Source organism: Leucopleurus acutus (assembly GCF_964270905.1).
Source record: "Leucopleurus acutus genome assembly, chromosome: 11".
In the NCBI taxonomy this organism is placed as follows: Eukaryota; Metazoa; Chordata; class Mammalia; order Artiodactyla; family Delphinidae; genus Leucopleurus; species Leucopleurus acutus.
The window spans coordinates 18,571,693-18,595,740 of record NC_139152.1 but is presented as its reverse complement, the minus strand read 5'-3'; the positions used below and the strand labels follow the sequence as shown (position 1 = coordinate 18,595,740).

Genomic DNA, 24,048 nt, shown 5'->3' with positions numbered 1-24,048 from the left:
TGAATAAAAAGAAACAGATCAACAGTTAAAATGCAGGGCAGAAAAGTAAAAAATGTATCAGTACAAAATGGGGTGAGGGAATAATATATATATCTAACAGCTAACAATTACTACCACTATTCTAAATGTCTTATGTTTATGTCCATTTTATAGATGGGGGAAACCAAGACACAAAGAGTTAAATAAAAAGTTTAAGTATATTATGTAAAGTTACAAAGATAGTCCATTAAAGAACTAAAACATCTATTTCAAGCTTGGAAGGGTGAATATAGTATAAACCAGCTAAAGTCACATTTGATAGTCAATAGATATTATCTACTATTGATAAATCAACTCATTATTATATGATAATCATACAATCATTAATCATATAAAATTATGATACTATCATATGGTAACCACATCACAGAATACTCATCTTTACAGAGAACTGCCTCAGTAGTCAGACTGGGAAGGGTGAGTGTTGGTATGGCAAGAAGGATTAGTGATCATGGCTTTTTATCCTACACTCTTTTCTGTACTATTTATTGTGCTGTATTTGTAATAATTTGATAAAAATACAACGGAACAAAAATAAGGTGCTACTACTAATTCTTCAATAGCACCATCAGGCTTACAAAATAAGTTCTCTTCATTCTTTCTCTATATCGTCTCTCAAATTACCCCTTACATTTCCATTTTATAACACAAAAAAATTCTGTATCACTGAGTTTACTTTAATGAATTTGCCTATTCATTGTTCTCCCCACTCCTGCATTCTCTTCTACACATACCTTCCAACAGAGATCCTTATATGCGCTTTTTAAAATGGTGAAATTATTCAAGAATTTATTTTAAAAGTACTGAGTTGAATGGAAATAATAGGATTCAAAGGATTATTAACATAATTACAATCATGTACAGACAAAAAGGAATGGAAGAAAATATGAAACATTTTTAATATTTTAACTGTTTTTAATGTTTTAGTTGTATATTTTCTGATGGGGGGAGGTTCTTTCATTATTTACCACACTGCATCTCCAGCTTTACCCAAGTATCACTAACCTCAAGCATTTGAAGTAACCTTCTCTGACTAATAATAATTTTAAAAATAGCAGCTAACATTTATTTAGCACTTATATGGCCAAGCACGGTTCTAAGAAATTTGTATATACCAACTCAATTAATCCTCACAGAACCCCTAAAAGGTAAATATACTACCTTTGTTATTTATGTTTTACGGAAGAATAAATAGGTAATTTGTCCAAGGTTACACAGCAGAACTGAGATTTGATCCCAGGCAGTCTGGCTCCAGTCTTGTACTCTTAATCCATACAGTACCATACTGCCTCTCAACTCTGCACCACTGCCATCTACTTATTCTAAAGTGATTTTTCCCAAAATCTTTCAATAAAATAGCTATTTCAAAAGAGAATTTTTTTTGTTTTTATGTTATCACTTTCTGAATATCCAATACACCTGACACACTTCCAGGTGTCTGCCTATCCCAGTTAAAGGGGTATAATATCCCTATCCATTCAAAGTTTGACAAACTTTGTAAATAAAGCACACACAGAGTGAGTCAAACTAATCTTTGAAATAATCAAGCTCAAAACAATACAGCTATTTTTCGCTAATGAGTTATAAAAAATTAAAAGAAACGAGAAAAAAAAAATCCACAGGTCCTGCTTACGTCTGTTGTTCTTAAAGCAAAGACTTCCTGAATACAAAAGCTGAAATCTTCATGTACACTTTAGGTATAAAGACAAAATAAAATTTCCAATTTTTGCACTAGTATTAATCACACTATGAAAAAACACGTCTGGTGTGGTTTCTGAGGCATGTGCCGCCGAGTATTTCAGAAGGTCCCAGCAGGACTGTGCTCTGCATGTCTGTCAAGAGTGGCTGCGATGGAGGAGGAGGAGGACTCAGCTCACCAGCTCCCACTGGCGCCATCAAAACGACAACTACTTACAGAGCTGCTTACTCTTGATGAGAAAGACCAGAAGACTGGCACAAAAGATTTTTTAAAGGTATAAAGAGGAAGCCACAAGAAGACGAGTAGAAAGGGCAGAGATGCAGCACAGTCAAGACCCGTACCCCTGGGTGGGCAACCCACAAACGGGAGGATAATTACAATTGCAGAGGTTCTCCACAGGAGAGAGGACAAGCCCCACAGCAGGATCCCTAGCCTGGGGACTCCTGCACTGGGAAGACATTTGGCTTTTTAAGGGCACACTTTCAGGAGAACCAGAGGGCTGTGGGAAACAGAGACTCCACGCTTAAAGGGCATATACAAAATCTCACACACTCTGGCATCCAGGGCAGAAGCAGTAATTTGAAAGGAGCCTGAGTCAGACCTACCCGTTGATCTTCAAGAGCCTCCTGGAGAGGCAGGAGGCAAATGGAGCCCACCCTGGGCTAAGAGACACCGGCAGCAGCCATTTTGGGGAGCTCACTCTACCAGGAGAACACTCGCCCTGGTAAGTGCCATTCTGGAACCCTCCCTCTAGCTTACTGGCACCAGGACCCAGGCCCGCCCTAGCAGGCCAAGTTTTAGGACCCCTTGGGTCCCTCAGGCAGCATCCAGGGATCTTGCCCCACCCACCAGCAAGCTGACACCAATTTCCAGGACATGTTGGACACCAAAGCCAGCTGTGCCAGGAACCAACTTTGCCCACTGGGGGTCTAATACCAACTCTGGGGAACCCCAGGGCCCTGCAGCCAGAAACGCTGGGACCTGGCTCCACCCAGCAGCAGACCAGCACTAGGCCCAGGACCCTCTGGGATCTGGGCCCTTTCCACCAGCAGGCCGACACTACATCCGGGACCTCTGGTCCCACAATCTGCTCCCCCAGACCCAGTTCTGCCCACCAGAAGGCCAGCACTAGCCCCCTTAACCCTGCTGCATGTTGTATATGAAAGTTGTTAAGAGAGTAAATCCTAAGGGTTCTCATCACAAGGAAAAATAATTTTTTCTATGTCTTTAATTGTTTATTTATGATGGATGTTCACTAAACTTACTGTAGTAAGCACTTCATAATGCATATAAGTCAAATCATTATGCTGTACACAAACTTACACAGTGCTGTATGTCAATTATATCTCAATAAAACTGGAAGAAAAGAAACATGTTTATATTATTTGGATTCTAAATACTGATTTACACATTTTTCTATATAGGAAATGAAATACCTTAGTCACTCTGAACCTGAAGTCCTACAAAAGCTGAGACTCCAGTAAATTAATTTTCAACATCATGAGACTTAAATAGTCACAGTAAACTAAAACCCAAACTTTTTCACACTCCAAGTATGTCCCAGTATAGATCTCCAGGCCCCTTCAGAACAGCCTTCCTTTGGACAGAAGGAATTTTTTTTAGAAGGTCTCTATTGTCAACTCACACTACGAAAAATGTGCCCATTCATAGTAATCTTTACATTGTGTTTACTGCCAAATAAACATTCCGTATTTGTTTCCTGGCTCACCACTTCCCCACTTTTATAGGGGTTGATTATTTTTCTTCTTTTTTTTTGAGTCAGCTGTAGGAAGGGAAGGAAATTTCTGTAGTGCCTTTTGAGAGTCAAGTGAATTAATGCTTATTTTACTTAAATGCAAAGAGATAAACCAAACCAGATTTTATACACAAAAACCTTACAGTTATCTTTGAAACCCTATATATGAGCAAAGCAATGTAAAACATAATTTAAAATGTAAAAGTAATTTTACCTTTTATTAATATCTTCATCTGCAAATCCTGTGGGAATGAGAGAGAAATATTTTCCCATCTTTAGCCATAGGTTAGATTTGGGAATCCAGCCATTGTGTGCATGAATAGCATGGATTTTAGCAAGCTGACGTGCTATAAGCCTGTTTAAAAACAAAACAGCATAAAAAAGAAAGTGTTAAGAACCATACAGTTCATATCTACTCATAGGTAAACTAAAATAACTAGGGTGACTTTATCTTATAACATGATTTATTTTTACCATATACAAGATTCAAAATAATATGGCAAGTCAACTCTCACAAGGAGAGGCAAACAAATGTTTAAAGCATAAGTAGGAAGAAACACCTAAAATTAATACAGTAATTAAATATTGTGTCCAAAAGGGACTGAGTGTCTGGATATAGGCAGCCTATTTTGAATATACAATGTTTGTGACCAGCAGAACAATACACGACTATAAATGATTTCAAGGCACGTATTAGATATTAATCACTGATGCATTTAAATTACACTGAGTCATTTTAATTTTGAGCTTTTGAAGTCACTGAAGTTAAAGGGCAAAAGGGGCTAAAGTAAAAAGGTAAATGCGCAGATAAATAGGTTTTATGAGTTAATTTCTGTGTGTTGTTAACAATACTCTGAATAAACGTTAGGATTTTATGATGTCAGAATCAATACTGATATAACAACAAAATAGTTTGAAGCTGTGTAGTATATTTGTGTCCACACCATCTTTGTATCTGCAGAACCTAGTACAGCAAATGCTAATGGAGGAATAAGCATACCAAATAGAAATAAGAACTAAATTACCATATAGTCCATAGAATAGTAGGTAGAAACATGACTTAACAATAATCTACAAATAAAAGAACTTCAAACTGGCAAATTTTCAAGATGCTAACAATCTAATGTAACGTTCCTCAAAGTACAGTCCTAGGACCTACAACATAGCACCACTTAGGAATTTCTAAGGTTCCACCTCGGATAATCTCTATGGGTAGGCCCCAGCACTGCATTTTAAACAAGATTTCCAGGTGATCCTAATTCACTGTATAATTTGAGAGGCACTAATATAATGCTCCAATTCTGCTTCTGAAGTCACTGAGGTTAAAGGGCAAAAGGGACTAAAGTAAAAAGGTAAGCGGGCAGATAAATAGGTTCAGTGAGTTAATTCCTATAACTGTGTTAACAAGGTCTCTGAACAAACATTAGCTTGGCTATGTACTAAAATCAATCTTTGGAAACTTAAAAAAAAAAAAGAAAGAAAGAAAATAATACAGAGGCCTGGGTATTACCCCAAGAAATTAATTGGTTTGGGGTGCAGCCAGGGCGTCAAGATATTTTAAAAGCTTCCCAGATGACTAATACACAAAAACCACTTAACTAAGTACACACGGAATCTAGCATTGTAGTAATCCTTCACCAATCTGTGATTAAATAACACACTTTTATTATATTTTTATACTACAGTGAATATTCTCATCTATCTAGTTTTATTATTTAATAAGAGTCCTGACTTTCCTTTGGAGAAACTTCCATCCCCCTCACTTTTAGTTCACTTTTGGTTCAGTCAGAGCTCATCTCAATCCTAACTCCCTATCCCACCGGCACCACTAACTTTAGGAGCAAAGAGATGACACAGACTTGCCCAGAGCATTCCATCCTTCAGGCCAGAGTGATCGGTTCAGGGCATATTACCCAAGCTAGGCCAAAAAGATTTGACCCCAAGACTTTGGTTGAAGCTACTGACTTTGGTTGAGGCGATCAGAAAAGGAGGGACACACTCCCCACACTGCAAATTGATTAGATAAACCTGTAACTGCTAAGAATCATAATTGTCACTCCTTAGAAAAGTCTGCCAGAATAAAAAAGGTAACACAACAAAACAGACAGTGATATTCCTAATGGCACTATTAGAGCCCCTGGATCCACCCATGCTTGAACTTAGTATTCTCAGATATATGAATCGACAAATTCCTCCTTCTTTGAGTCAGTCTGAATTTTCAAATTATTATTCTCAATAAGTCCTAATGCATCTCAGAAGTGTTTAGGCATTACTGCAAGTGAGTTTCAGTTCTACTACAAGAAATATTTGATGTTTTGTTTGAAAGGACACAGCATTAAAGAACCAATAGATTGACTAATATTCTTCATCTTTCAGTTTGGATGACTGTAATTCAGCTGACCACATCTCATTTGATGTTTGATGATCTAAAAAATATTTCACAGTAGGGGAAAATGCTCAATGCCTATTAGGAGCAGAAAATTGCTATTGGTCTGACAGTACTTGATGCAACGAAAAGAGGTCTATAGGACATAGCCCTTGCAAATCTTTGATACCCAAAGCTGTAACTGAATTAGCTGTTACCCTACTGATTCTCTCATGTACCCAGGTACAGAAATTGGTGAGTTTCTCTTGTCTTCAGAGTACCACTGGATTTTATTACTGAATTTAAAATAAGTAATAAAATATTTGTAATGCTGTTCTTTAACCCACCTAAATTTTTAAAGAGAAACCTGCTTATATTGTTATTCTGAAGCTTAAAGTTTACATGTAGATCACACTCAGCAAGCTCCTCAGCCTAAAACTGCTGCCAAGTGTAGTGTCTGATGCATTCAATATTTTCTCCTTGTTTTCTACTCTGGAAAATAAGTATGATGAGGTTTCACTGTAATTGAGTAAAATTTGCTTTCGGCCTTTATTTTGATGATTAAGTTAGGATTCTATGGATGCTGAAGTTATGTGAAAGGAGAGACATAGATATATCTGAGAATATCTTTCACCTTTAAGGCACTGCATTCTTGTCTAAAATGGAAAATTTGGCGGATTTGAGAATAAAATATAATTGAGTATGCAACCATGTGAAGAATAAATCTTATTTTGGGGGGAAAAAAAGAATCCTAATGCATTACCAAAATATTAAAATCTGTGATCTTTTTAGGTATGTGTGTTTTGGTCCATACCTCTGAAATTACCAAATAAACATTTTTATATAAATTAAATAATTATTGCTTAAATGATCTTCCCCAAGACCATATACTCTACAAGAATATAGGAAAAAAATCTATTTTTATATCAACCTCTCATACAGTATTTGCATAAAAAGCTAGGCCCAAATGAACATGTAGTACTTTAAGCATCAGGAACCTTCATGATAATAAAAGTGATAATAAAATCAAAACAAAGGAGAGTACAAATATACACATATATACATGCAAACACACATATACATACATAGATGTGTATGTGTGTGTGACACATATCTATTTGAAGCCACTAAAACCTGGTTTTAAAACTTTAAGGAGGGGAATTGGAACAAAAGGCCTGAAGAAAGGTAATCCATGTTACCTAAAACTCAAGGGGCAATCTGTATCAACAGAACATTATGACCTAGAAATGTTTACTCAACAAATGAGACCAGTGATTCAGAAGAAGGGTCACATATTAGAACAGGTATTTAATACCAGAAAATTTTATTTGCTGTTTTAAAAATAAATAATAATGCCTATTTTGTATAGTTTTACCCCAGAGTTTGTATGAGACCCTGATTTGCAAAACACAAAATGTAGTCTCAGAAGTTGTCCAAATATAAGTTATTTAGCTAGGAGTGACTGGAATGACAATTCTAAGGTAAATACTTCAAAATGGCCACAACTCCAAGGGGTTCTTACACGTTAATGGAATCTGTTGAACATGAATAGCTGCTACAAGAAAAAGCACCTACTAATTTTGATTGTCTTGACTCTTTTGGCAGAAAGGTGGCTAACTGGAGCTGAGCCAGGATTTGAACTGATCATATGATGCAAAGGCCAAGGCCTTTCCACTATAATATACTGCAGTAACACTGCACAGAATTAGTTGGGTTTTCTTCTGACTTTTCCCTTGTATTTTAAGTCTAAACTTAAGCAAATCATTTCATTTCTCTGAGTCTCAGATTTCTTACAAGGAAAATCAAATTACTGGCATAATCTTAAAGCTCTCCTTCAAATCTGACGTGATATGCCCCTGAATACCAGAAAAAAATTTACATAAACATTTACTCAATTTGGAGATTTAAGTTCAATAATGACAACAGGAATTTCACATTCATATTCATATACAAAGATCCTGTAGACTAACTTCCCATTTCATACCAATTTCCTACTAGGTTTAATAGAAATGTTAAATATATATAAACTATGGAGTGAAAGGCAAATTTTCCAAATTTGATTTTTATCAAAAATTATCAAATATATTCTCCTTTGAACAAATTTCTGAAATTACAAGTCAAATTATAAAAATTATTTTATATGCAATTTTAAAAACATTTCTGCATAACGTGATATAAACCTACTCAAATGGAAAACAAACTAAATTATTAACCACCATACAATAGCAAAATTAATATTTGCAAAAAAACTATATCAAAACTTAAGAGCTAATGATTAATATCTTCTAAAGTAAACTATAGATATTTACCTTATCTACAGGTGCACTGTTAAAATAGAATTCAATTATATAAGGGACAAAGTTAATGTTAAATGATAACATCATGCTTACATAATAGGTAAAAATATATTCAGAAGAGTGTTTAAAATGTTTTGTAACATTTTCCTATGTAATTAAAAAAAATAGCAGCAAATAATAATAGTATAGTTGACATTGCTTTATCAATACTACTGATAAATACTATCACTAAGTTATCATACAAGGGGCAAAGACCATGCCTTATTCTTCTATCCTAGCATTCAGCACTAAAAGGAGGTACTTAACAGATATCTGATGAATAAGAATCATCATCTTGGCAACAGACTCAGGATACATTTAGAAACTTACCATAGGATTCTACCACTATTAGAGTTTTTCTCTGGTGGATTAAAATTTATCCTGGATTTTTAAAAATCTCATATAATAAGAACTGTGCCAAAATTAATGCCTAGCTACAGAAAAACAAAATGACCATCCATTTGAAATACTGCCTGTCCTTTAACAAGACACACCTTGTATAATAAGCCTTTTTTGCAAAATCTAGGATTCAAGTCAATTTCTACAGGTCTCAGAACTACCAGTGTATCTTTTCTGTAGCAAAATTAACAAGGAAAGGAAGAAAATCTATTATACAAATATCCTCGTGGAAATAACAAGTATAGTTCAACTGCAAGCATAGCAGCTACATACTTAAAAACTAGGCTTTGCTAAGAGATTTTTAAAATTAAATAAGTCCTACTTACAAGTTCCATACTCATCTAAAATTTTTGATAAATTGGTGTTGAACAAAACACGCAATTTGTGAAGGATGGCTTTGTTAGGAAAATTTATGGTTTTTACTAGTAAATGAATTCACCAAAGTTGCAGAACACAAAATCAACACATAAAATACATTGCAGTTCTACATTATTGATGAACAATCCAAAAAGGAAATTAAGAAAACAATTCCATTTACAATAGCAACAAAAAGAATAAAATACTTAGGAATAAAGTTAACCAATGAGGTAAAAGATTTCTATACTTAAAACTACAAAATGTTCCTGAAAAAAATTAAATACAGAAATAAATGGAAAGACATTCCATGTTTGTGGACTGGAAGACATAACATTGCTAAGATGTCAATACTACCCAAAGTGATCTTTAAATTCAATACAATCCCTATCAAAATCCCAACAGCATTTTTTGCATAAACAGAAAAAAATCCACCCTAAAATTCAAATGTAATTTTAGGGAACCCCAGATAGCTAAAACAAGCTGGAGAAAGAAGAATAAAGTTGGAAGTCTCACACTTCCTGATTTCAAAACTTATTACAAAGCTACAGTTATCAAAACAGAGCAGCACTTGCATAGCCTCAGACATACAGACAAATGGAATAGACAGCTCCAAAATAAACCCTCCAATTTATGATCAAATGATTTTTAATAAGGATGCCAAAACCATTCAGTGGCAAAGGACAGTCTTTTCCACAGCTGGTGCTGGAAAAGCAGGATATCCACATGTAAAAGAAAGACGTTCCTTAATCCTTTCCTTAAATCATACATAAAAATTAACTCAAAGTGGATCAAAAATCTAAATGTAAGAGCTAAAAAAACTATAAAACCCTTAGAAGAAAACATATGAGAAAAGCTTCATGACACAGAACTTGGTAACAATTTCTTGGATATGACACCAATACCACAGACAATAAAAGTAAAAACAGATAAACTGGACTACATACATCAAAATTGAGAACTGTGCATCAACGGACAAAATCAACAGAGTGAAAAGGCAACCCATGGAATTAAGTATTTGAAGTCATATATGTGATAAGGAGTTAATATCCAGAATACATAAAGTACTCTTACATCTAGACAACAAAAAAAAAGTCCCATTAGAAAATTGGAAGAGGACTTGAAATGACATTTCCCCCAAGAAGATACACAAATGGCCGAGAAGCATAAGAAAAGACGCTAAACGTGACTAATCATTAGGGAAATAGAAATCAAAACCACAATGAGATACCACCTCCTTGCAATTAGGATGGCTACTATCAAAAAAACAAAATAATAAGTGTTGGCAAGGACTTGGAGAAACTGGAACCCTTGTGCACTGTTGGTGGGAATGTAAATTGGTGCAGCCACTATGGGAAACAGTAAGGCAGTTCCTAAAAATATTAAAAATAGAATGACCATATGATCCAGCAATTCCACTTCTTATTATATACCCAAAGGAATTGAAAACAGGGTCTCAAAAAGATATTTGCACACCCATGTTCATAACAGTATTATTCACAACAGTGAAAAAGTATCAACAGAAGTGACCCAAATGTCCATCCATGGATTAATGAGTAAACAAAACATGGCCTACATATAAAATGGAATATTACTCAGCCTTAAAAAGGAAGGAAATTCTGACACGCTACAACGTGGATGAACCCTGAAGACATTATGCTAAGTGAAATAAGCCAGTCACAAAAAGACAAAAAGGTATGATTCCACTTATGTAAGGTACCTAGAGCAGTCAAATTCATGCAGACAGAAAGTTAAGATCGTTGCCAAGGCTGGGGGTAGGGGAGAATGGGAAGTTGTTGTTCAATGGATATAAAATTTTAGTTTTGCAAGACGAAAAGAACTGTGGAGACTGGCTGCACAGCAATGTGAATGTACTTAACACTATGGAACTGTATACTTAAAAAATGATTAAGATGGGAAATTTTGTTATGTGTATTTTATCACAATTAAAAATAAAAAATGTTAACTAAATTAATTAAATGGTCATAAGAAAGAATACAGTTCTTAAAAAGAACTGTATTAGAGCAATTCAATTGTTTTCTATTAGTAAATTTTATGTACAACAGAGAAAAAACTAGGTAATAAAAAATTAAGATTTCTGATTTTCACTATCATAGATTGGTCCTTCTACCTAGTCTCAGTAAGATAAGGTTTTACTGCACTAACATCAAGGCAAATGCTACTTTAAATTCTATACTCAATAAAGCCAAATGTTTGAAAAATCTCAAGGCTGCAGAGAATCTCCTCAAACACCCACTAATACTCACTAATTGCTCCTCTCTTGGAAGCTTTTTAAAAATTATAATAACAGGCATTTTTTTGAAACTGGAAAAAAAAAATCCCTAATCCTACCATCCCAACAGAATTTATTTCTTTTTTACAAACTCCCTTTGAGTTTTCACATAAGCAAATTATTTCCTTATTGTAGCCACAGTTCAACTAGTAAGCTGATATTTTTCCTCTTAGTCCTGCATCAGACATCTTGTATGTTTCAGACAATATGAGTTGTTATGACACAATCAAGCATATGACTTTCTTTTATGACTTACTATATAATGTCCTATTAATTTCCAAAAGACAACATTACCAATTTTACTTGCAACTCACAGTGTATCAGTTCCACTACAATACCCTCAGCACTGGAAGTTGGTGTTTTTTAGTTATGCTTCTTGATAAGTGAGCAATAACTCATTTTAAATTGCATTTCTCCCATTATGTCTGTTGCTGAGTGGCTTTAATTATACTTCAGCCAGTATTTCCAGCAAGAGGCAAGTTTTAGAGAAATACTTGATAAGAAAATTCCTAAACACCTTAATTTGAATTAAAAAAAATTTTGAAGGTCTCTGCAATACTTGATTGCTACACAAAAGTTCAAATAAAAAAGATCATGATAAACTTCCATAAGTTGAATTACTAGTTAAGCATTAGCTTGATGCTATTCGTCTTTACCTATCATCTCCCTCAGACTCCTCCATGCTCTGCCTCATCCTTTAAAATCCAATTCAAATGTTACCTCAGTTAAACACTGCCTAATTTCCCAACTATACCACAGTAAATTATTTGTACTTTTTTTGAAAACCTTTTCTGTTCCTCTGTGTATACTATTTACCTTATTTTTTCCCCAAGGTTATTGTCTGTCACAGACTGTAAATTACTAGTAGAGCAGCTGACTGAACCATTTTTCCTCCCCTAGACTACATTAAACATAAATACATTCCAATGCCTTTTATATTCAAAGTAGATACTCTTTATTATAATCATAATATAGGCAAGTAGCTACGTCTGAAGAAGCCAAAGCAAGAGAATACTGTGAACTTTGATCTATGGCTCAAGACCCTTTCAGGAAGTTTGTGAGGTTAAAACTATTTTCATAAAGTATTATTTACCTTTTTCACTCTCATTTTCTAACGAGTGTACAGTCCAGTTTTGAGAAGCTACGTGAAGTGGTGTGATGATGTCATCATGTTGACCGACAGCTAAAAGGACATGCACTTGATAATCTTTCATTCTAAAAACTTTGTGTTCTAATTTCTAACATAGTAAACGCTGATAAATATAATTCACATAAACAAAAGCTCTTTGGGTCCTCAATAACCTTTTAAGAGTTGTAAAAGGGTCTTGAGACCGAAATGTTTGAGCACTTTTGATTTAAACTATCAATGAACTTGCTGTTTTCAAATCAAGCCCAAAAGAAAATTTTAGCAATTTTAGAAAAATGATCAAGCATATGCAAGACATTATTCTTATAGAAAACACAATACTTTGAATTAAATAATTTTTAAGTTTAAAAAGTAACAAAGGCGTGTTAACAGAATTAAGACTCATAGTAAGCAAGAACTCTGAAGCTATGAGCAGCTGAGTAACGAAACTTAGTAATAAGAAATGTGTAATGCTTTGATTCAAGCACTACTTTAAAAAATTGAGAAGCCTTGACCTTCTGCGACAGGCTAATCCAAAACCTCTCGCAGTCCTTTCTTTTGCAAAGAGTTAACTATGAGAATTCAGAAAAAAGGAATGTTTTTTCTTTAGCAAAAATAAAACAAAACCCAAACAAAAGAAAGTTTCTAAATTAACCAAATAGTTGCCTAAAGAAAGAAAAGGCAGTTTTAAAAAACATTTCCTTAGTGCACTTAATACTCTTATTTTTCAAAAGGACAAATTATTTAGGAAAAGAAATGTACCTGAAAATGGCAGGGTTGCAGACATGCTTTGGATCCAATGCTTCTCCCTGTATAAATTCATAGCACAGTCCATTATTGAAGGTACAGTAGAGTTGTGGTGCACAGCCGTGAGCCTGCAACACTCGGAAACTCTTCACTTCCTCATCTCGATCAACTAACAACTCAGTCTTATTGCCATAAATTCGCACCAGGACTACATCCTCCATTGTATTACCCACGTAACAGCCAATAAGTTTGTTTGTGATTCCATCTGTGAAAAGCTGCCCAAAAAAAAAGAAAAAATGGGGGAAAAACAATTATTTACTTTTAATGAAGGAATAGGAGATAACTTGAAAATCATTAAATACTAATTGAAAGAAAATATCTACTTAATATAACTTTTGAATACAATTTTGCCTAACATGTCTATAATTTTAATTGTAGATTTAAACAAAACAGAATACCACTGTTTACTATGTTGTGTTGTACAACAAACACGTTCTCTCTCCTATATCTAAATAGATTGGAAAGTCTCTGAAGACAGGGAAAGTGGCTCTCTTGCTAGCATAGTATATGATATAAAAAAGTCTTTAATAATGTTCATAAGTTTAAATATACAAATATAATATACCATAATTTATATTACGGTAAATCTCCAATTTATAAAAAACTCAACTTTAAATGTTATTTCCAAAGATTACTTAACATAATATGTATAAAAAATTGTTTTAAGTATTCGGGTTATAATAATTTAAACTTGAATGCTACAGCTAAAAAAAAAAAAAGAAGCACAACCTTAATTAGAGGAAGACAGAGATTTCTCAGGTATTTTCTAAAAGGGAGTTTGAGGACTCTTCAAGAGTCTTAAGTACTTAAAGTCCTTTTTAGATTTGAGTACAATGGTATATTAAAAAGTAAACAGATGATTAGCAATATTAGTTCTCTAAGTCTATTCAAAATTGTAGCTTTCATTTTCCTCTACACTACTTTGACACTAAAACTAATTTTCTATTTACCCAATTATAACTCAGAGCTTTTGGAGGCTCTCAGTGGAATAAAGGGATAAAAGGTAAAAGTGAAAGTAAGCATTAAGGACATTTTTCCAAAGACAACTGGGAAAGAACAGGAATAATGGACAAAGAATAAGTTTTAAATGTATACACATTAAACTAATGCCTGAGAAAGAAGGTAAACGTTTCTGTTTTGATAAGATTGTTGTAATGATAAATGACATCTGAAAAGGCTTTAGATCTTAAGCTGAAATTTGAAAGAAAATATTTATGTATCCTTATTCACCTTTGAATATCTATGTTTTTTGGGTATGCAGAGACATACAAACTTTGCTTTCCACGTAGATTTCAAAAAGATGGTATGTAGGGAGACACTGACAAGAAGCATATGTCCTTAAACTAAATTCCATCATTTTATTAAAATCTATGTTGAAAGCATGTTGTTTCCTATTAAAATGCCATAACAACTCACACATATTATTCTGTAACTCCTCCACATGTCATGTAGAGATGAAGTATTTCAATTATTGTAATGAAGTTTGAGAAGCTAACATTCTGAAATGCTTGTAATGAAGGACATTCTACACTCCTCAAAAGCCAGGAGTGAAATCTATGTTTTCTACATCCTCCTAACAAATAGTAAGGACTTAATACTTAAACACTAGCTTGTCTTCTTGATCTAGCTTATAACAAATTCATTCTTTCACTCTTGCCTATAATAATAAATTTCTTTAATTGTGCACGCTATATTGTACATTTATGTGTACATGCAGAAACATACATACAAAGACATATGCACTTAAAAAGGCTAGAAATGGATAACATTACGGGATAAGATTATTGAATACTATATAGACATTTATAAGTATAACATAGAGTCACAACTCCAATGACACTAACCCTAACATACTCTGTTGCACAAAACAGCCACATATTTGCAATGAAATGATAGTCACAATAAACCCCTGGAGCAAAAAAATAAATATATGAATAACTTCATTTACAAAAGTAGTTTATGTATAAATAAGGATAAAAATGTCTGCAAAGATATCCAATAAAATATTAGGTAGTTTAAATCTTGTCTCCTGTTTTCTTATTTCTCTCTAAGTAGTTTAAACTTTTCTCATTTGGCTTATATATGTTTTCTCACTTTTTTTTTTCCCGTAATCAATCTAGTTTACATGTGAAAAAATTAAAATAGTGAGAAAAACGAAAGGGGCTAGGAACTGACATGGCATGTACAGCAAGGCCTGGAGATTCTGCTGAACATAAGCAATTTCATAGAACATCAATATCAGATGAGGCCACTCTGTGACCATAATGCATCAAGACAAAAACAAAGTCACTCTGTAATCATGTCCGAACAAAGACAAAATTATGCATTTTTTCCAAACCACAAAAATGACCAAGCACTCCCCTATTCTGGCTAATGTGAGGGACTGCCGTTCCTTTTCCAGGAACAGCTTTGGTCCTGCTTCATTCCTCCAGTCCTCTAGGTGAGATAAATTACCCACACAGTCGTAGACTTGCCCCACTTCCTTCCTGACAACACCCAAATCCAGAGGAAAGCCTTGCTTCCTTGAACCCTCTCCCAAATCACCAAATTCAAATCTTATACGAAGTCCTTTCTAACACCCACATACTGAGAGCCCCACCATTCCCCATGGAATAAGTCTTCCTTAAGGAAGGAGTAATAAACCCAATTTGTTCGGCTTATCCTAATGATCTCTTGATGGAGATTTCTGACTTTAAAGATGTATGGACAGTGCTTTTTGCTCTTGGATGGTTCCCACCTCATATATAAACCAACAATTAATTCAAGGTGCTTCAGCCTTCTGAAACACACATTTAAAAACATACTAGGCATATGCTAGGTATGTGTACTATACTAGATATATACTAGAAATATAAAATTCCACCTCAATGGAGGGGGGACAAAACTACTACAAATCTCATGTGTACTATACTAGATATATACTAGAAATATAAAATTCCACCTCAATGGAGGGGGGACAAAACTACTACAAATCTCATGGAGCTCCTTTTCACATGGTTTATCCTGCACTGTTTGTCAAGTATTTAAGATAATACCAGTTCAGAGGATGAGCTACAGAGCAACACTGCTTGACTATAAATTCTAGCTGTGTCATCTGTAAGCTGAGTGACTTTAGGCAAGTCACTTACCTGTATGTGCTTCATTCATCTCATGTTTAATATCAGCACATTAGAATCTGCTTTATAGGTTTTTATGAGAATGACTTAATATACACAAAAGCACAACAGTTCCTGACACAAACTAAGCTCTTATCAAATATGTAGATAACTACATATTTAAATTTGAACACAAGACAGAAAAATAATTCATGATGAGATCATAAAAGTTAATAATTAAGACAACATCTATGTTATAGATTAACCCTAGACTGTATGCTGCTGCACTGGTACCACCTAGCAAACCTTGAAAGCAAGACCCAAAGATGCAAACTATTCCCAAAGAACTACAAAAACTATCGAGTGCCTAACAAGGTAAAATTCACAATGTCTAATATCCAATTAAAGATTATTCGGCATGGGGAAATCCCTGGCGGTCCAGCAGTTAGGACTCTGCGTTCTCATTGCCAAGGGCGCAGTTTCAGTCCCTGCTCGGGGAACTAAGATCTCACAAGCTGGGTGAGGCGGCCAAAAAAAAAAGATTATCAGGCATGCAAAAAGGGCAGAAAAATACAACCCACAATGGGGGGTGAGAGGGGGGTCAATTAATTGAAACCAACCAGAACTGACACAGATGTTAGAATTAGCAGGTGTTAAAACTGTATTCCAAGAAAAAAGTGTGTTGTATTCTTACAACAAAAAATTAAGCAGAGTCACTGAAGACATAAAAAAGACCCAAATTAAACTTCTCAAGATGTCTGAAGGGAAAACACACTTAGATGGGATTTAACACTAGGTTAGGTAGTAGAAAAAACAATTTAGCAAATTTGAAGACATAGGAATAGAAACTATGCAAAACAAAATACAGAGGGAAACATGAATTATCAAAGAGAGAGAGAGAGAAGAGCATCCATTAGCTGAGAGACTACATATAAAATTTGAGTCCTCAAAGAAAGGGAAAAAGAGAACAGAAACATTTTTAAAGAAATGACAGTCAAAAGTTTTCCAAATTTGATGAAAACCTATAAACTCAAGATCCAAGAAGCTCAACAAGCCCAAGCCAAAGAAACATGAAGAAAACTACACCAAGGCACCTCATAATAAAACTGCTTAAAACCAGAGATAAATCATTTAATGGTACCAATTCATTTTAATCTTCCATTCACTCAGGCACATTTCAGTCACCTTGACCCCTCCCTCTCCATCCCCCACATAAAATGTTTTCTTCCTAGGTAATTCTTAAATCCACTCCTGTTTCTCCATCCCCTTGTCAATCTCCTATCTGCAGTATTTTAATAACCTCATTGGTCTCTCTTACGCCAGTTTAACCACCTTCCCACCTTCCAAAAAAATTCACTCACTAACTGCCACCAAAATAATCCATCTAAAATACAAACATGAACATGATGACTGGCAATCTTCAACTGACTCCACACTGTTTAGAGGATAAAGTTTAAGTTCCTTAGGGTGTACAAGTTCCACAATACCTCCCAAGTTATCTAGTGATCTACCTGACAAATTCACCCTTCTTTTCCTTCGCCTCACTAACTTCTAACTTCCTTCAAAATTCCAACACAGGAGTTATAACCTCCAGGAGACAATTCCTAAACTCAGATAAGACATAAATACTTCTCAGTGCTTGCTAGTGACCTATATATAGCATTACTAAAATGCACTGTAGGGACTTCCCTGGCGGTCCTGTGGTTAAGACTCCACAGTCCTAATGCAGGGGGCACAGGTTCAATCCCTGGTCGAGAAACTAAGATCCCACATGTTGCACAGCACAGCCAGAAACAAAAACAATGTACTGTAATTTCTTAATTATATTTGCCACTCCATATTTACTGTGAGTTCCTCTGAGATTTGGAACACACAGAAAGAAGAAAAAATAAAGGTGAAAAACAGGAATATAAAAGATGTGTCAAAGAGGAAAAAAAAGTATGATGGTACAGTGAAAAACTCAACCATATAAGTAGTTACATTAAATGTAAAAGAACTAAATAATCCAATTAAAAAACTAAGTATGGGGCTTCCCTGGTGGCACAGTGGTTGAGAGTCCACCTGCCGATGCAGGGGACACGGATTCGTGCCCCGATCCGGGAAGATCCCACATGCCGCGGAGCGGCTGGGCCCGTGGGCCATGGCCGCTGAGCCTGCGCATCTGGAGCCTTTGCTCCACAAGGGGAGAGGCCACAGCAGTGAGAGGCCCGCGTACCGCAAGAAAAAAAGAAAAGTTACAGAAGAAGGAGCAAAGCAAAAATCTACGACACCAAATAAATGAAGATGAAATAAGCAAGCTACCTGAAAAAAATTCAGAGTAATGGTAGTAAAGATGATCCAAAATCTCGGAAATAAAATGGAGAAAATAAAACATTTAACAAGGATCTAGGAGAACTGAAGAGCAAAGAAACAGTGATGAACAACATAATAACTGAAATTAAAAATACTCTAGAAGGAATCAATAGCAGAATTACTTGAGGCAGAGGAACAGATAAGTGAGCTGGACGATAAAATGATGGAGATAACTGCCAGGGAGCAGAATAAAGAAAAAAGAACAGAAAGAATTGAGGACAGTCTCAGAGACATCTGGGACAATATTAAATGGACCAACATTCAAATTATAGGGGTCCCATAAGAAGAAGATAAAAAGAAAGGGTCTGAGAAAATATTTGAAGAGATTATAGTCAAAAACATCCCTAATATGGGAAAGGAAATAGTCAATCAAGTCCAGGAAGCACAGAGAGTCCCATATAGGATAAATCCAAAGAGAAACATGCCAAGACACATATTAATCAAACTATCAAAAATTAAATACAAAGAAAAAATATTAAAAGCAGCAAGGGAAAAGTAACAAATAACATACAAGCGAATCCTCATAATTTCTCTAAGCGGGAAACACAAAAGAAGAAAAAGACCCACAAAAACAAACCCAAATCAACTAAGAAAATGGTAATAGGAACATATATATTGATAATCACCTTGAATGTAAATGGATTAAATGCTCCAACCAAAAGACACAGACTGGCTGAACGGATACAAAAACAAGACTCGTATATATGCCGTCTACAATAAACCCCCTTCAGACCTAGGGACACATACAGACTGAAAGTGAGAGGATGGAAAAAGATATTCCATGCAAATAGAAACCACAAGAAAGGTGGAGTAGCAATACTCATATCAGATAAAATAGACCTTAAAATAAAGACAGTTACAAGAGATAAAGAAGGACACTACATAATGATCAAGGGATCAATCCAAGAAGAAAACATAACAATTATAAATATTTATGCACCCAACATAGAAGCACCTCAATGTATAAGGCAAATGCTAACAGTCATAAAAGGAAAAATCGACAGTAACACAATAATAGTGGGGGACTTTAATACCTCACTACACACCAATAGAAAGATCATCCAGATAGAAAATAAATAAACACAAGCTTTAAATGACACAACAGACTAGACAGACTTAATTGATATTTTTAGGACATTCCACCCAAAGGCAGAAGTACACTTTCTTCTCAAGTGCACACAGTACATTCTCCAGAATAGATCACACCTTGGGTCACAAATCAAGCCTTGGAAAATGTAAGAAAACTGAAATCGTATCAAGCATCTTTTCTGAACACAATGCTATGAGATTAGAAATCAATTACAGGAAATAAACAGTAAAAGCCACAAACACACGGAGGCTAAACAGTGCGCTGCTAAATAACCAAGATCACTGAAGAAATCAAAGAGGAAATCAAAAAATACCTATAAACAAATAACAATGAAAACAAAACGATCTAATACCTATGGGACATAGCAAAAGCAGTTCCAAGAGGGAAGTTCACAACAATTCAAGCTCACTACAAAAAACAAGAAAAATCTCAAATAAACAATCTAACCTTTACACCTAAAGCAAGTAGAAAAAGAAGAACAAACAAAACCCAAAGTTAGTAGAAGGAAAGAAACCACAAAGATCAGAGCAGAAATAAATGAAATGGAAACAAAGAAAACAATAGCAAAGATCAATAAAACTAAAAGCTGGTTCCCTGAGAAGATAAACAAAATTGATAAACCTTTGGCCAGACTCATCAAGAAAAAAGGAGAGGACTCAAATCAATAAAATTAGAAATGAAAAAGGAGAGATTACAACTGACACCACAGAAATACAAAGGATCATAAGAGACTACTACAAGCAACTATATACCAATAAAATGGACAACCCAAAAGAAATGATCGAATTCTTGGAAAAGTACAAACTTCCAAGACTGAACCAGGAGGAATTAGAAAATATAAACAGACCAATCACAGTTAATTAAATTGAAACTGTAATTTAAAATCTTCCAGCAAACATAAGTCCAGGACCAGATGGTTTCACAGGAGAATTTTATCAAACATTTAGAGAAGCGTTAACCCCATCCTTCTCAAACTCTTGCAAAAAAAAAAAAAATTGCGGAGGAAAAAAAAAAAAAATTGTGGAGGGAGGAACACTCCCAAACTCCTTCTATGAGGCCATAATCACCCTGATATCAAAACCAGACAAAGATATCACACACACAAAAAAGATTACAGGCCAAAATCACTGATGAACATAGACGTAAAAATCCTCAACAAAATACTAGCAAACAGAATCCAACAACACATTTAAAGGATCATACACCATGATCAAGTGGGATTTATCCCAGGGATGTAAGGATTCCTCCATATATGCAAAACAATCAATGTGATACACCATATTAACAAATTAAAGAATAAAAACCATATGATCATCTCAATAGATGCAGAAAAAGCTTTTGACAAAATTCAACACCCATTTATGATAAAAACTCTCCAGAAAGTGGGTATAGAGGGAAGCTACCTCAAAATAATAAAAGTCATATATGACAAACCCACAGCAAACATCATTCTCAATGGTGAAACACTGAAAGCATTTCCTCTAAGATTAGGAACAAGACAAGGATGCCCACTCTTGCCACTATTATTCAACATAGTATTGGAAGTCGTAGCCACAGCAATCAGAGAAGAAAAAGAAACAAAAGGAATACAAATGGGAAAAGAAGAATTAAAACTGTCACTGTTTGCAGATGACATGATACTATACATAGAAAATCCTAAAGATGCCACCTGAAAACTACTAGTACTAATCAATGAATTTTAAGGTTGCAGGATACAAAATTAATGCACAGAAATCTCTTGTATTCCTATACACTAACAATGAAAGATCAGAAAGAGAAATTAAGGAAACAATCCCATTTACCATCGCAACAAAAAAGAATCAAATACCTAAGAATAAATCTACCTAAGGAAGCAAAAGACCTGTACTCAGAAAACTATAAAACATTGATGAAAGAAATCAAAAATAACATAAACAGATGGAGAGATATACCATGCTCCTGGATTGGAAGAATCAATATTGTGAAAAGACTCTACTACCCAAAGCAATCTGCAGATTCAATGCAATCCCTATCAAATTACCAATGGCAGTTTTCACAGAACTAGAACAAGAAATTTTACAATTTGTATGGAAACACAAAAGACCCCGAATAGCCAAAGCAACCTTAAGAAAGAAAAATGTAGCTGGAGGAATCAGGCTCCCTGACTTCAGACTATACTACAAAGCTACAGTAATCAAGACAGTATGGTATTCGCACAAACACAGAAATATAGATCAATGGAACAGGACAGAAAGCCCAGAGATAAACCCACACACATATGGTCACCTCATCTTTGACAAAGGAGGCAAGAATATACAATGGAGAAAAGACAGACTCTTCAATAAGTGGTGCTGGAAAAAATGGACACCTACACATAAAAGAATGAAATTAAAACACCCCCTAACACCGTACACAACAATAAACTCAAAGTGGATTAAGGACCTAAATGTAAGGCCAGACACTATAAAACTCTTAGAGGAAAACACAGGCAGAACAATCTATGACATAAATCACAGCAAGATCCTTTTGATCCACCTCCTAGAGTAAGGGAAATAAAAACAAAAATAAACAAATGGGACCTAATGAAACTTAAAAGCTTTTGCACAGCAAAGGAAAGCATAAACAAGTGAAAAGACAACCCTCAGAATGGGAGAAAATATTTGCAAATGAAGCAACTGACAAAGGATTAATCTCCAAAATATACAAGAAGCTCATGTAGCTCAATATCAAAAAACAAACCCAATCCAAAAATGGGTGGAAGACCTCAATAGACGTTTCTCCAAAGAAGACAAGATGGCCAACAAATACATGAAAAGATGCTCAACATCACTAATCATTAGAGAAATGCAAATCAAAACTACAATGAGGTATCACCTCACACTGGTTAGAATGGCCATCATCAAAAAATCTACAAACAGGGCTTCCCGGGTGGTGCAGTGGTTGAGAGTCCGCTTGCCGATGCGGGGGACGCGGGTTCGTGCCCCGGTCCAGGATGATCCCGCGTGCCGCAGAGCCGCTGGGCCCGTAAGCCATGGCCACTGAGCCTGCGCGTCCAGAGCCTGTGCTCCGCGGTGGGAGAGACCGCAGCAGTGAGAGGCCCGCGAACCGCAAAAAAAAAAAAATCTACAAACAATAAATGCTGGAGAAGGTGTGGAGAAAAGGGAACCCTCCTGCACTGTTGGTGGGAATGTAAACTGATACAGCCACTATGGAGAACAGTATGGAGGTTCCTTAAGAAACTAAAAATAGAACTACCATATGACCCAGCAATCCCACTACTGGGCATACACCCTGAGAAAACCATAATTCAAAAATAGACATGTACCACAATATTCATTGCAGCACTATTTATAATAGCCAGGACATGAAAACAACCTAGATGTCCATCAGCAGATGAATGGATAAAGAAGATGTGGCACATATATACAATGGAATATCAACCATAAAAAGGAACGAAACTGAGTTATTTGTAGTGGAGTGGATGGACCTAGAATCTGTCATACAGAGTGAAGTAAGTCAGTAAGAGAAAAACGAATTATCGTATGCTAACGCATATATATGGAATTTTAAAAAGCAGTACTGATGAACATAGTGGCAGGGCAGGAATAAAGAGGCAGACGTAGAGAACGGACTTGAGGGCATGGGTAGGGGAAGGGGAAGCTGGGATGAAGTGAGACAGTAGCACTGACATATACACTATCAAATGTAAGGCTAATGGGAAGTTGCTGCATGGCACAGAGAGATCAGCTTGGTGCTTTGTGACGATAGAGGGATGGGATAGGGAGGGTGGGAGGAAGGCTCAAGAGGAAGGGGCTATGGGGATATATGCATACATATAGCTGATTCACTTTGTTGTACAGAAACTAACACAACACTGTAAAGCATTTATACTCCAATAAAGATGTGGGGGAAAAAAAGACATGACAACAACAGAAGTAGGAATAGGAAAGCAAAAAACAAAACTGTCATTATTTGCAGAAACAGAGAAAATGCACAAAGTATCTAAATTAAAAGAAATAATTAGAACATGTGAAAACTTCAATGTATTAACATATCAATTGAATTTCTCTATACCAACAGCAAACCTTTTTTTAAAATGATATTCTTTAAATAATATCAGAAAGCATCAAATTTCTGGGGGGAAAAATGACGTGAAAAATGCAAGATCTCTACATTGAAAACTTCAAAAGTTTGAGAGAAACTAAATAAATAAATGGGATATACCATATTTATAAATTCTAAGACTCAATATTGTTAATGAATTCACTTCTCCTCAAATATCTATAGATTCCACAAAAATATCAATCAAAATGTCATCTAGTTTCTTTTGAAGAAATTGAAAAGCTGAGTCTACAATT

At 35.2% G+C, this 24,048-nt stretch overlaps 1 protein-coding gene across 1 annotated transcript in view; it reads right to left on the bottom strand.

The window, feature by feature from the left end:
- The window catches only part of ETNK1 (ethanolamine kinase 1), a 68,962-nt gene that overhangs the window by 31,813 nt on the left and 13,101 nt on the right, over window positions 1–24,048 (bottom strand). The window contains exons 2-3 of the mRNA XM_082849658.1: window positions 13,130–13,389; window positions 3,709–3,849 (exon numbers count right to left, since the gene is read on the bottom strand). Coding sequence (XP_082705784.1) covers window positions 3,709–3,849; window positions 13,130–13,389 — 401 coding nt within the window. The remainder of the gene's footprint in view (window positions 1–3,708; window positions 3,850–13,129; window positions 13,390–24,048) is intronic.